This window comes from Macaca thibetana, chromosome 17 (genome assembly GCF_024542745.1).
Source record: "Macaca thibetana thibetana isolate TM-01 chromosome 17, ASM2454274v1, whole genome shotgun sequence".
Lineage (NCBI taxonomy): Eukaryota > Metazoa > Chordata > Mammalia > Primates > Cercopithecidae > Macaca > Macaca thibetana.
Window position 1 is genome coordinate 16,456,353 of NC_065594.1, and position 14,997 is coordinate 16,471,349.

The following is a 14,997-nucleotide window of genomic DNA, read 5'->3' on the forward strand; positions in this document are numbered from 1 at the left end:
TCCATAAGCTAGACAATGTAACGATTAACTATATTTCTACAAATATTACCATTTAAGATTCAATCATAAACATTTTTAGGACATATCCCCCAAAAAATCACATCAATAGGGATCTAAAAGGTAACAGCCAATGTCCTGAACCTTGGTTAAGAGAGAGGGCCATTTGACATGCTAACTCTCCATGTCATACTTGTTTTCTGGATGTGGAATGAATGCTAGAGTGAGAATCCAGGGAGTTCTATATCATTGGAATGGGAAGCCCTACCATAAATCCTAGCAGTGGAGTGGCTTATTAGACAGAGATTTAAACAATGGTCATTTTTTCCTACTGTTTCTAATGTTTCCTTTTATACTGACATTAGTGTTACAATTTTATTCCAAAATCCTCACTTGTGTATACAAAAATCATGACATTTTGTTGGGCCTGGTGACTTAATTGATAAATTAATTCCAACTAGATCCATTAAAAGCTAACTATGTTTTATTTCTGACCAGCTAAATAAGAACTCATAGCTGAGAAAATAATTCCCACAATTTTTATAAAATAAGAGAAAATATCAGATGTTCAATATTTCTAAACCAACACTATTTCAAAATAATCACAGCGAAGGTAGTCGGCCCCAGGTAACATATGGAACGCACCTCCATGGATCACTTCAGTTATTGTTTCACCTTCTTTAATCAGTCTGAATTCAGGTTCACCTTCAATTTTGACTTTTGTTATTGTGGGTCCTGGGACATTATTTTAGGAGACAAATTATCATGTTAAAACAGTCCTTTAAATTTACCGGAATAGGACATTTATTTCAACATTCGGTGTTACTCAACTCAAATGTCAAAGTGGTTTCAGGCTCTATGAAATCAGTTTTAAATATTTCCCATTGTCTTCAAAGTAGACAAACAGTTATGAGAACAAAAAGTTTAGTCTGTTGGTGTGCTACTAAAATTACTTGCATCTGCTTTAGCTTTTAAACAGATGGATAAATCCATCTGTTTATTGGTAGTTATAAAGTATGATTATGCAAAATATTATATGTGGCTACACTTTGCAAATCATGCAGTATGTACACATTTGTGTTTTTCTGATAACTGGTGTAGATCCCACTTTATCATACTGATATTGTCTATTTTTCCTTATTAAAATTTTTCATTTAAGTTTTAAAATCACTCAGTACCTTTATATTTTTGATTTAATGGGTATAGGAGTGAATATAAGAAAATACCAAATGGATACCTACCTTTAAGACGCTGAATGTCAGGTTTTATGAGGAAAAGAATTTGAGTACTTACCTTCTATATGGGAATGATACAAAATTAACCAATTAATAGTTAAACAGTCCTTCAAATGCAAAGTTAAACTAGTGTTGCATTTGACTTGCAAAATGATTTTGCTACCACAGAAAATCATTTTGAAGGTTAGAAAGCTGCTTACTACATTAGTTAATTAAGACTGTTTCACAGAGGAGTAAGGAAAAATAAGTTCAGTACATTTAACTCATACTGTAATAACCTTCAATAGTGGAATGAAACTGTTGCTTGCTTATCTTTGAGAGCATTTTTTTTTTGTTTGTTCAGAAATTGTCAATGTACATGATTACCAAAACTAAACCGGTCTAGAACAATCCAAAATAATGAAAATTAAAGTTTTTTGAAACCATAAGTATTTCATGCCATAATATTTGATATATAAGGCCAGGGGATATTGAGCACAAAACATAAAGACAGGTTTTTAAGGTGTGGTAACTTCAAAAGAAAGTATGCCTAAGGAATTTAAGAACCAAAAATGAGTTAATAAAATATCTAAATCAATATTTCTTTAGAAAAGCCAAACTGAAATTTTGGAGACATCCTTTATAGTTAAGCTCTATGAAAAAAGATTTTCTCAAAATTGTTTTCCTATTCACTCCCAACACCTTGGAAAGTACCCAGCACAATAGCTGCTCAATAAGTATTTGTTGAATTTTTAGCTGATTTATTCTTAATTCTAAAATGCTGTTATGCATCTTTTATCAGAGACACCTTAAAATTGTGTCCTGGAGTTTATTTCATAAGAATTTAAAAGTCATCAATAAATCTATGATTGTTCAAACAGTAAGAAGGAAATGCCAGTAGCAGTCTTGGAAGCTGGACCATTGTAAATTTCTACTAAGATAAATATTTGTTTCCTTCATTATGCTACACAGGAGTGTAATTTCTGAACTCAAGTTATTAATGAGTAGGTGACACAACTCCATTTTTTGTCCATGTTCCCTTTATAAGAAGCCATGTAGAGATGACACTCCAGTGTGATCTTAACTGAATAAAAATTAGTGGGATAGAATCCTACTGAAAAAGATTGAGGAGATAAATGAGCTGAATAAAGAAGCTTCAAAGGAGAAGAATCTTTGAAAATAAGAACAATGGTATATGTAAATAATTTCAGGTAAAGAAGCTGTGCACAATTATAGTGCAAAATTTTAGGGAATCTGATTTTTAAAAACAGGACAAGATTTGATTTTAAAATCAATTGTCTTATCAAAGATCATTGTGTCATGTTTCATTACAATGATCAAGGAACATTTTTTCAACAAAAGTTTCTAATTTAATTTCTTTTTAAAATACCAAATTCTCTTCATCACTATAGAAAGTCAATTATATAATTATACTATTTTTAAAACAAGGATAGATTTCAAGGAATAACTCAATTTTAAGTCTCAAGAATGAATACTAACATAGATAACTAATTAGCTAGGAAATAAGTTTTTACCTATGTGTTTTCAATGTATAAATTTAAATTAATGGCTTACTTTAAAAATATAGATAAAAGTATTCAATAGGTTACCTTCTCAAACCACCAAAAGAAATAGCAAAAACAAACGTAATTACAATTATAGTTTTCTGAAGATTCGATCAAAGATATAAACTGTTCTCCTTTTTGGAAGACTTTTCTAGCTTTCTTATAGCACAAAGAAGATAACTAGTTCTTTTCTCTGGTTACCTTGCTACATTAAGACGCTTATACATGGAAATTTAAAAAAAATTAAGTTGTGATCCTTGGACATAATTAAAATACATGAAATGAAAGTAACATCAAAGGTGTTGAAGTTGGCTAACGTATGTAGTAGGAGTAGAGAGAAAAGTAACTGCTTATTTAATGTTCTAGTCTGAAACATCAGAAGAGAAGTGTGTGTGTGTGTATTTATATATCTCATATAATGTGTACATCTGTATGTAAGAATATGTTCAGGACTGGAATTAAGTATTTTAAAAATCAATTCACTGCATAAACTACTCATTTTGTTTTATAGTTCTGATGATCTGATTGAAAAATATCTCGTGTGGTTGTAATTTTAAAAGCTTTCATTAAACATAGCTTCTACGCTATCTTAGGTTACAGAATGAAAAATGCCTATGCTTTATTTTTTTTTTTTGGAAGAGCTTCTTGTATTGTTATAAAAAAGAACATGTGGTAGATTGGAAACAAAGCAACATAAAGAGTATAAAGCCTAAAGGAGTCTGACTAAAGTAAAAAAAAAAAAAAAAAGTATTTGTTTACTGAGTATCTGTGTACTAAGGTAATGCAATGCCAATTAGATTCAAATTAAATCAAGTACAAGCAAATGTACTGAAAGTATTAGGAATGCATCCTCTACTTTGCTAAATAATTTGCACTCCGCATTCTGCAATTACATGAGCATGCCATTGGTACAATATTGGTTATATAACATTTAACATGTTAGTTTTTAAAAGAATGTAGATACATTCATAGAAATCAGTATTTTTATGGATGTTTTTACAATAAAAGGAACCATGTACAACATTGAGTTTTACCTTCAGTTTTGATAATAGGCTGAAGACTGCCTTCAATCACTTTAATTTTTGGTTCCACAACTTTGGTTATAATTTTAGTTGCTGAAAGTATAGAAAGTGGAACATGAAAGATATTTACATAAAAACCTGAAGAAAGGTTTTTTTTTTTTTTTTTTTTTTTTCGTTTTTTATCTCTGTAGGATACTAAGGTACAGTATGTGGTAATATGTTCAGGCAGTCAGATACAGGAAATATTCATGGTATGTAATATAATATCTTCTGATGTCCAGGTGTTGAACTCTGAAGTCTAGTTACTTGAATTTGATCCAGTGAAATATATACTCACAAAGTGAGGAATTATGTCTAGAAATCTGTAATCTTTAATTGTACCACTAAAGCGCTTTACCTTCTTTTGTACTTCTTGAAAATACTGGCTGCATTGCAACAGAAGACAAATATGATTAATGTCATGCAATTCATAATATCTTAAATTGCATTGCTGGATTCTTTCTCAATTAAAAGAAAATGAAAGAAAAAGCCTTTTAAAATGTTTTTCATGCATCTGATAACAGTGACATAGAAAGGAAAAAAATGAAACATAGTTCAGAATACTTAAAAGTAAGAATAAATTTCAGCCAGCCAGACATGAGCTCTTTTCAACAAACATGATATGATCAGTATTTAAGTTATAGGCTAAAATGTCTTTAATTTTTAGCTTTGTTATTTTTTTCTTTTTTTTTTAATTTAAAGGTATATATTTTAAACATGTGTCATCTACCTAAGTAAGATAATAGTCTTTGAACTAGGTACTATGTTTGCTGTTAGGGTGTTGGGTTCACTAGAAGCCCAAACCCCAGCATTACTCTATGTATCTATCTAACAAACCTACATGTGTACCCCCGGATCTATAATAAAAGTAAATTAAATTAAATTAAATACCATTCAACTATTTGGTTGACTTTGGTTGTAGTGATTAACTGGAAATGTGCCTCTGAAGCCACAAAGCCAGAGCTACTGGCTTTTTGCCATTTCTAATGAAAAGCCTTGAAAGATGGTTCTATTAGATGACGGGCCACACTGAAGCTAACTGTGCACCCAGATCACATCAAAACAGCAGAGGTGAGATGCTAGCACAGCTTCGGTTTCTGCAGTTCTCACCTCATGCTGTAAGATGTTTAGCTGTGTCAACTTTTTGAATTAATGGGGGGGTTCTTAACCTTTATAGAGACTGTTTCAGCCTTCTTAAGTTTTGTATTTTAAGATCTCAAATTGTGAAGCTCTAAAATACAACAAATCTGTGTGTTCAAGTATTGGTTCCAGAGGTGGTCTTGCCACAGAAGAACCTTTCCATGAAGGTCGAATATACAGGGGTCTCTATTGCTACTATCAAAATGGATTAATGACTTTTAGCTTACATTTTTTACATCATGTTAAGGAATTTGACGTTTTGAATGTTCAGTTGGTTGGTAGTTTTCATTTCAATCTTGATTTTCTGCAGACTTAAATAGTTTTGACAGGTGAAGTTCTGAGGATTAAATATTCATTTTAGCCCTCTCCAGGTCAAATGTTCCATATTTGACAACTCATACCAAAACAGCTTCCTTCCCCTCAACTATACACTTTAAAATGGATGTTATTTTGGGGATGAGGATAATATGCAGCAAAAAATTAAAGGCATTTTAGAAACAAGTCAATGAAATATAAAAATAGAAAATTTGGTTTAATTTATCTTTACTTCTATTTAAAAATACTTCTTAATAACAGCATACCATCTAAGGAGAAGTAAAAGAAACATCTTACATTGGAATGTAAATGTTAGAGCTGTTTCAAGGCCTCTGGGTATGTAGGGAAGGACCACTGAGCTTGTGTATCTTAATAAAATGTGGCTTATTCTCTGTGAGTGAGGATGCAATTTAGTAGGAGAAAATAATTATAATGTTTTTGCTCATTGTAATCAAGATATTGCATTCACATATATAGAAAGTAGTGAAACTAACATGGGTAAAGAAGGAAAGCTAAAGAAATGTAGTGGAAATGTGTGTGTGTGTGTGTTGTGTGTGTGTGTGTGTATATATATATATATATGTATATATTTATACCTTTGAAGAAAGATAACATGTCTGATGAATAGAGCCCATAAGGATTGCTTAATTTTCAGAAAACATATTTTTTACAAGATTGTATTCCCATGATGAATCATAACTATTCCAATTACATCTTTAATACAGTGCTGAGCTGGCTTGATGCTGGAATTGCATGTTATTATTACATAATTGAATCAACAAGAGCAGCAGACATTTTGTTTTGCTCCTTAAATTGGCTTTACTCCTTTTCCATATCTAGTATAAACCTTAAGCGAAATTTTCTTAATTAAATGACTGGATGCTCATGGTATAAAATGGAATGATTTTCTAGCCAGAATAAATGTGGGGACTGAAGTAATGTTTTAGCTACTGATACATGTTGAGTGTTTAATTACAGAGCCAAAACAAAATGAAAAGGATTTCTGCTTGAAAGCTACAGTGAAAGAAAAAAGGAGATAAAAGATAAACAAAGAAAAAGCCATGATGGAAAAGATATCCTACTAGATACACTTACGAGAATGAAGTACCCTTTACCATTGTTAAATAGTAGAGGTTTAATTTTGATAATCTGGTAGTGTCAGAGATCAAAGAACCCTGGAATTTAGAAACTTTAGATTTGTCACGTGGCAGACTTTTCTGTTCTTTGTCCAGTTTTGGATGGGAGAGTTTTTGAACTGGCACTTCAGAAACATTGGTATTCTTTAACACGTGCTTCTCAGCCTCCCCTTAGATAGCTTGGGGCTTGAGCGTGGCGTAAACAAGTCTTTGTTAAGGTCATTTCTGTGTCCACACATCTGAATTTTCAGATATGTGTAGAGGGTCTTTTCGCCATCTCTTCCCTTTATATGTTTTTTTTTTTTTTTTCCTGGCTCTTTGCCACATTAATATTATATTTTGCCATCTTTCTCATGTCATATCGTTCCTGTTTTTCCAATGAGTAGGGAAGAGGTTCATTGGAGTTGAAGGTTATCTGAGACCACAAACCTTTTTTCAAGTGAAATGAGATTGGCCGCAGTTTGGAATTCTAAATACCAGATTATCAATAATCTCTGTAAATACAAAGAAATGTATTTTCTTTTTTCATACCTTGCAACCCATGTGGCCAATATTTATTATATACTTACTATAAACAGTCACGGGGATTTCTTTGAAGGTGCTACCACGAACAAACTGAAAATAAGTGTTTATATTTATTAGCATGAACTGTGATAGTTGTGTTAACAAAACCATGGCACCATTTTAATTCTTACTAAAGTAAAAATAGTGAAGCTATTATTACATTTAATAGAAGTGAAGTCCTCATATAAATCATCTTCCAATCAATGCTATCAGGTCAGATGGCATAAAAATCATTGGATTCATTATTCAGAGATTTAAAAATTATAGAATAATTTATCCAAAGTTAAATATATTTATTAAACACTACTTTATGTTTTCTGCTACTACAAAGAAGAAAAATATTCCGTTGCCTTTAATCTGTGATTAGTGACAATTTTTTGTAAGTGAATGTTCTTTCCTCTATATTCTGCAGTGAAAATATTGAATGATATAAATATTTTATTTATGTACCATCTTATTTTTCTAAATTGGACTGTAAACTTTTTGAATAAAGACCATGTCCAATTTAAATACATATTTTTCTCTTTTTTTTTTTTTCTTTTTCTTTTTCTTTTTCTTTTTCTTTTTCTTTTTCTTTTTCTTTTTTTTTTTTTTTTTTTGAGACAGAGTCTTGCTCAGTCGCCCAGGCTGAAGTGCAGTGGCGCCATCTCAGCTCACTGCAAGCTCCGCCTCCCGGGTTCACGCCATTCTCCTGCCTCAGCCTCCCGAGTAGCTGGGATTACAGGCGTCCGCCACCACATCTGGCTAATTTTTTGTACTTTTAGTAGAGACGGGGTTTCACCATGTTAGCCAGGATGGTCTCAATCTCCTGACCTCGTGATCCGCCTGTCTCAGCCTCCCAAAGTGCTGGGATTATAGGCGTGAGCCACCGCACCTGGCCCTAAATACACACTTTTAATAACACTTTATACAATACTTGGTCCTGAGTAGCTTTTGATAGATATTTGTTGAACAAAACCACGAAGAAATGATGTCATTTCTTTACAGGTGGTCCAGTGTTACATAAACAACAAAGAGCAATCCAAGACCAGTATATATTTACTTATTAATGCATACATTTCTAGCCTGTTATGTTAAACCTGTAATATGTGTTCTAGACATTAGAAATAAATCAAGTAACTTTTAGTACCTTAATTTGGATGTATTTGATTAATTTGTTAAGTATTTCCAGCAGTTGATCATTTCCAACAGGTGCGTCTATGAAGAGGAATATTAAATGAATATTGGTAAAAAAGCATAAAATAAAAATCTAGGTTCATATTAAAAGACTAGTCCATCAATGAGTTCAATAATTACAAACCTGCTGGATAGAGGAGTTTATCTACAACATGAATTACACCATTTGTTGTCATGATGTCAGATTCTTTTGATTTCAGTTCATTCACCAGAAGTGTATCATTTACCTGTCAAAATAGGAGGCAATTTCAATGAGGAAATTTAATTAAGGATGAATATTTAGATAACTTAATGATGGATGAACACTATCATAAATTCCTTCTAGACAACTTACTTCTTTCAGAAAGATTTTGCTTCCTTGTGTGGTCTTTAAAATGTTAGTAACGCCAGGTTCAAATCCTTTTCCAATGAAAACTCCTGGTGTCAGGTGATAAAGAATGATGTTTTGAAGAGCATTTTTGTCCCCTAGAGGAAAATATATGTATACTTTTATTGAATAATGTGACACTTTGATAGACAAGGACTAAGAAACAAAACATTTATTTGTCTTTATCTTTTTCCATATTGTACTTTCTCATAATGTCATTTTCTCAAGTAGATATCAACGCTATGTCAAAACACACAGTTACTTCAATTAGCCTAATCAAAATAGAACCCAACTTACTGGGAGAAAAACATCTAATTATTTTATAAATTATAACTGTTTTCTTCTTTGTCCCCTACTTACATGGTCTTTCATAGAAACCACATAAGTGAACATCTAGCCCAACAGTAAGCAGTTTAAAAACATTACTGAGTGACCCTCCACACATCCCAAGTGGAGGAAATAAAAGGAAACTAAAGCTAGCCATGAATACCAGAGAGGGAGGGGGCATTTTTAAGGCAGACATCTGGACAGGAAAGCTTGAGAAAGAAGTGAGATCCTGAAATGAAAGGGAAAATATCTGGAATTCACTTCTACTTACGTATCAGAATTTCTTTTTCTTCACTAGTCATTCCCTTAAAAGCATCATTGGTTGGCACAAATAATGTCCAGTCTCCAGGTTGTGTCAGGAGCTCTTTCAAGTCTGCAGCTTCGAGTAGGCTGAGGAAGGTGCTAGGTGGGAAGAATGTATATGTACGTTGTCAGATTTAGATTTAGGCAAATTCACCTACAGTGCATGTAATAGAATCCATGTATTGTGGAAAGCATGAGAGAACTGCTCATACATTTTCACATGTTTCAAATGCAATTTACCTGTTAAAAGTTTTATCATGAAAAATGATTGAAATATACAATATAATTTTTAAATTTTTTCATCTGATTTCATCCTACAAAACTTGACAAGTTCACACATAACAAAAAGAAGCATTTTTGCCATTTAATACTTCACAAAATACTTTGCTATATATACCATCAATTTCTAAAAACTAATTATAAGAAAAATATCAAGGAGTAGTTTAGTCTGTTAGATTTGTTTTCACACATGAAATCATGTTACGGTGTACCAGAAAGTATCAGTGGAAACATATATCAATTTTGAAAACACTTGTATGAACATTTTATTCTCAATTCCATTTTCAACCATATAGGAGACTTGAATGCCTTTTGGGATACTGCCTACGAAAAAAAATATGCCAATAGCTCTCATTCTTTGTGGAGGTGCCACTAATAGGCTTACCTAAAGCGCTTATCTTGTTTTAACTTTTCATGGAGGGATTTCTCTGCTGGCTTGATGATCTCGCGGAATATGTGAATAGCACCATTTCTCCCTTGCTTACTCCCTCTCTCCATGCATGAATTTTCCACGCAGACAGCCTAGGAAAGGAAAGAAAAGTATGGGGTATCTTTTTCCTTGCTTGAAATTTCCCATATAGATGTAACTACATAATTCAATTTCCAGATCGGCCCTTCTGAGAGGTTGCCTAGTGTCTGCGGCCACGGGAATAGCTTCTTTCCTCTGTTTTCAATGGCTCACACAAACTCACAAGACACTTCTTACCTAGACAGGTTTTTTATTAAAAGTCAAGCTACCCTATGGATCAGGCAGGTAATTTTGTCAATAAATTACAAAAGTTCCATGGAATCCCACTTCTACAATTTTTATAATTTCTATCCAGATTTGAACTATTTCTCCAGACCCTCTTTTGGTCAATACTATCTGTAAGGTTTCCTCACTTTAGTGCTTTTAATGATCTTCATAAATATTTACTTTATTTTCTTGACTGTAAGATTCTATTCATCATTGTAAGTCAAATCTTTGACATATTTATAGCTTTTTGAACAAATGTGATATATATATATACACACACATATATTTGTATATATAAAATTTAAAGTGCAGCACATTTAATGCATACTTAAAAATGTTTGGAATTGTGTAGCTGTAGGGAGCTGCTGACATGTGCGAGATTCGGTTCTAGGTAATGCCTGACTTCCTGTGAAGTCTTTTAGCTATAGCCATACGTGTTATCTGGACAAGTACTGCACTGTAATTTTGATAAGCAATATTTCTATAAATTTTCCTGCAGCAAAAAGTACGTTAGGGCTGGGTGCAGTGACTCATGCCTATAATCCCAGCACATTGGGAGGCCAAATTAGGAGCTTCACTGGAGGCTGAAAGTTTGAGATCAGGCTGGGAAATGTAGTGAGACCCTGTCTCAAGAAAAATTAAATTTAAAAAATCAGTCAGGGTGGTGGTGTGCACCTATAGTCCTAGCTACTCAGAAGACTGAGGCGGGCGGATCCCCTGGAGCCAAGGAGTTTAAGGTTACAGTGAGCTATGATGGTGCCACTGCACTCCAGCCTGGGTGACAGAGTGAAACTGTCTCTTAAAAAAAAAAAAAAAAAAAAAAGTACATTAAGACCCTTTTATAGAGTCCAGAAATCTCTATGTGTCAATAAAGGTTTATCTTGAAAGCCATTCAAAAGATATTCAGATGCCAACTGGTTATTTTACAGTATGAGGCCACCTTGCATATTTGATTCATTATAATGAAATGTTTTGAAATGAAGAACATTTTAGTAGAGACAATATACTGCTAACACACTGTATGTGTAGCCAGTGCAGGAACTAATCAACACCTTGTAAAGTATTTGTTGTTTCTTATTGCAAACAGTCATCATAAAGAAAAATGGTGTGTAGGCAGAGAACAGAATTACCTTGAAAATTGTGAAGTACTCTGCAAATGAAAAGTTTATTTAAAAAATTTACCGTTTTCTGGAATTTAAAATAATTGATGCTCTAGAACACAAAGTTACTCATAATGAAACACATGCGAACTATCTAACTGCCTGAGTTTTTAATACATAGCACTTGCTGTGGACTTTGCTCACAGTCTTTTCACCCACGCTACCCAGTTCCCTGATGCTTCTGTGAATATTCGCTGTTAGAACCACATTCATAAAATTCTGTGAAATATTCATTGAAACAGCATTCTTTGACATGTCATTTGACAGACTATTTTGTTCTGATTCACTTACTGTACGATATACGAAGACTCTGAGCTGTTTGCCTCCAATGGTTTCCAGTATTTGTCCATTGTAAAGCTCATTAAGGCCAACTTTTACTTTCAATATGTGATTCTGCAAAATTAATTTAAGAAGGCGCTGATCCATCCTCAGAGTATCATCTGTAAATAATTAAGAGAGCATTATTTTATTTAGAAAACATTAAAGTTTCTCCTGGTAAGAGAGAATCATGTAAACAGATAATCCCTGACATTAATAATATAATATCAATATATAATATAATAGTATATAATATATAATATCATGGATTTTGCACTCATATAATACATGAGTCAACTAAATGCTAAAAGCTGACAATTCAAGTAGAAACTCTGTGACCTATTGTATCAAATGACAATAATACAGCTCCAACCAGTTCAAGCAATGAGCTTCATCTCTGTAAGGGCTACATAGTTTTATAGTGGTCACTGGCAAATGCTAAACCTTAATGGTGGCCAGGGTTTTGTATGATAATTAGATATGTCCATTAGTCACATGAAAGAACTATTGATGAATTCTTTGTAAATTAATATTGATTACTGGAAAGAGAATCAAAGCAAACAATCTCCTAAATATGGGTTATTGTCAAAACACATGGGCAGGATTATTACAAAAAAAAGTCAGGATATCTAGGAATTCAATGTTTTTGATTAATAGTTTTTTATACCATAATTTAGCATTTGGAAAAACAAAAAATTGTGTTACCTATTTTTAATTAATAAATTTTGCCAACAATTTAAATATGTCTGTGAAATCATTGTCCTGAGAAAGGTGGCAGATTGCATGAATCTGATCATGGTCTGTGAATAGCAACAACTAGGTGAAATTTTATATATACTGTTTTACATCATGATATGGAAGTGTATAATGGTCTCTTCATTTTATTTATTTATAATTTGACACCCTTACTGTCCAAAATTTGAGATGCAAAATACACCTATTTATTTCTAAATATGTTGGTAGCAAATAAATCAGTTTTTTTTTTTTTTTAAAGATCTATCAATGCATCCTTATTGTGCTGGAAATATTAGATTCACAGAGAAACTGAATATGCTTTTAAAAAAATTTTTTTTTTTTTTTGAGATGGAGTCTCACTCTGTTGCCCAGGCTGGAGTGCAGCGGCGCCATCTGCCTCTTGGGTTCAAGCGATTCTCCTGCCTCAGCCTCCCAAGTAGCTGGGATTACAGGAGCGCACCACCACACCTGGCTAACTTTTGTACTTTTAGTAGAGATGGGTTCTCACCATGCTGACCTGGCTGGTCTCAAACTCCTGATCTCAAGTGATCCACCTGTCTTGTTCTCCCAAAGTGCTGGGATTACAGGTGTGAGCCACTGCGCCTGGCGTGGATACTCCTAATTACAAACTTTCACTCTCTGTAGGCTATTCTCCATTATAATGAAATGTTTTGAAATGAAGAACATTTTAGTAGAGACAATGCAGTGCTAACACACTGTATGTGTAGCCAGTGCAGGAACTAATCAATGCCTCATGAAACATCTCTATTTCTTATTGCAAACAATCATCACAAATTAAAGAGTGTAGGCAGAGAGCAGGAACAACAGTGTCCAGTACATACCAGAAAATGCATTATTCACAGGTGCCAGCAAAGTGTATTCTCCATCTGGCCTCAGAGCCGATGCCAAGCCTAATTGGGCCACAAGATCCGTGAAAGTGGTTTGCTGTTTTCCAGCCAGCTCAGTAACTTGTTTGGCTGAAAAATAAACCATCACCATCCCAACAATGTCATCATTGCTATTATCTCCATCATGAAACTAGGAAGTCAATTCCTGACTGTTTTCTAATATTGTAAGCTATTTACTTCAACGTCAATGTGATAAGACATCCTCCCGCTCCCTAATAAGAGAGTTCCACTTCCATTTTTTGGCGGGGGTTGATAATCACAATGAATTTCTGAAGGAAAATATTTTTCTGTCTTCCTACTACATGTTTCTTTAATTCTGTATTGTTCATCTGTCATCTCTCTCTACGCTGTGAGTTCCATAGCTTTTTCATTTATCCAAAGCTGACCATTTGGTTAGATCTTTCCTTCTGTTTCCAAGAAAAACTCTGGCACTGTGAAAACCTTTATAAATATTACATGTCAGAAACCCTAGAACGCCAAAGATTCACACATGGAGTGCCCGTCACTACACTGCCTGTCTATGGAGTACGCAAGTAGCTCAGTATTTATTGTGTTAGTGCTTTGCGTGACATTCTTTATACTGCACATTCATTTTTCGTGGACTTACTCTTTGAGACAGCATAATTAGTAAATTATAGTAAGTAAAATAAAACAAACAAAAAGAAACATTGCTTACCAGAATCAGGAATTAGGACCTGATCAATCAAATGGATCACACCATTATTTGTCACAATATCCTTTTTGTTCACCATTTTGATTCCATTTACTGTTATGCTGTCACCGTCACATCCTATCTCAATTGTATTTCCTTCCAGCGTCTCAAAGACTGCTCCTCCCATAATAGACTCAGAACACTGGAGAGTATTTAAGATGTGATACTTCATAAGAGCTGGAGAACACAATAAAAACAGTTTGCTTTCAGATCCAGGGAAATAACATTTTGACCCTGAAAAGATGTGTTTCATTGTGGAACTAAGTAATCCTTAAAATGTAGTAAGACCTAAGGATTCACTAACAGCTTTAAAATCCTATTTACGTTCTAGAAGTTTTTTCCTATCAACTACAAAATAGGAACAGCTCAGCTTCGTAGGAATAAGAAGGGAGATCAACTTCAGGAAATGATTGGTGCAGCATTACAAAACGTGGTGGGTTAAGTTCCAGCTATCATAAGAAAGTAACTCCTGGGTGAAAGCAAGAATTGTTCCTTTCAGAAGACCTTTGGCACAATGGCTCACACCTGTAATCTTAACACTTTGGGAGGCCTAGGTGAGAGGACCGTTTGAGGCCAGGAGTTCACGACCATCATGGGAAACACAGCAAGACCCCTCTCTACCAAAAGAGAAAAAAAGGGAAGGCCTGTTAAATTCCAAAATGCCCAAGAACAGTATCTTGTAATAGCTGCTCACGGGAGAATATTTGTACATAACATGTAATGAGGTAGATAGAGGCTGAGGATAAGACAAATTTTTCGCAAGGCAACTTCTAGAAAGTAGCCAAATAAAGATTTATTGAAGGGCCTCTGGAAGGATCTATGCCTCAGTTACGTTGTATCTATCCTGCATCCTAAAACGTTCTCATCTTAAACTGGTCAAATGTATTTTAGGATAGGCTGAGTAAGTGAAGTATGCAAGCACAATGTAAAACCTATCTGACAACAGAGAGGAAGCTTGGCAAGCCACCAAATTCTTCTGTGTAT

At 33.7% G+C, this 14,997-nt stretch overlaps 1 protein-coding gene across 7 annotated transcripts in view; it reads right to left on the reverse strand.

Annotated features, from left to right (window-relative positions):
- Positions 1-14,997, reverse strand: part of POSTN (periostin) — a 35,441-nt gene that overhangs the window by 7,633 nt on the left and 12,811 nt on the right. For 2 of the 7 annotated variants that reach the window (XM_050765908.1, XM_050765905.1), the window contains exons 8-18: positions 13,978-14,190; positions 13,236-13,370; positions 11,632-11,780; positions 9,830-9,966; positions 9,134-9,264; positions 8,503-8,633; positions 8,293-8,395; positions 8,122-8,189; positions 6,998-7,043; positions 3,811-3,891; positions 643-732 (exon numbers count right to left, since the gene is read on the reverse strand). In XM_050765908.1, coding sequence (XP_050621865.1) covers positions 643-732; positions 3,811-3,891; positions 6,998-7,043; positions 8,122-8,189; positions 8,293-8,395; positions 8,503-8,633; positions 9,134-9,264; positions 9,830-9,966; positions 11,632-11,780; positions 13,236-13,370; positions 13,978-14,190 — 1,284 coding nt within the window. The remainder of the gene's footprint in view (positions 1-642; positions 733-3,810; positions 3,892-6,997; positions 7,044-8,121; positions 8,190-8,292; positions 8,396-8,502; positions 8,634-9,133; positions 9,265-9,829; positions 9,967-11,631; positions 11,781-13,235; positions 13,371-13,977; positions 14,191-14,997) is intronic. The other 5 variants (XM_050765910.1, XM_050765906.1, XM_050765912.1 and 2 more) reach the window with 3 other exon arrangements.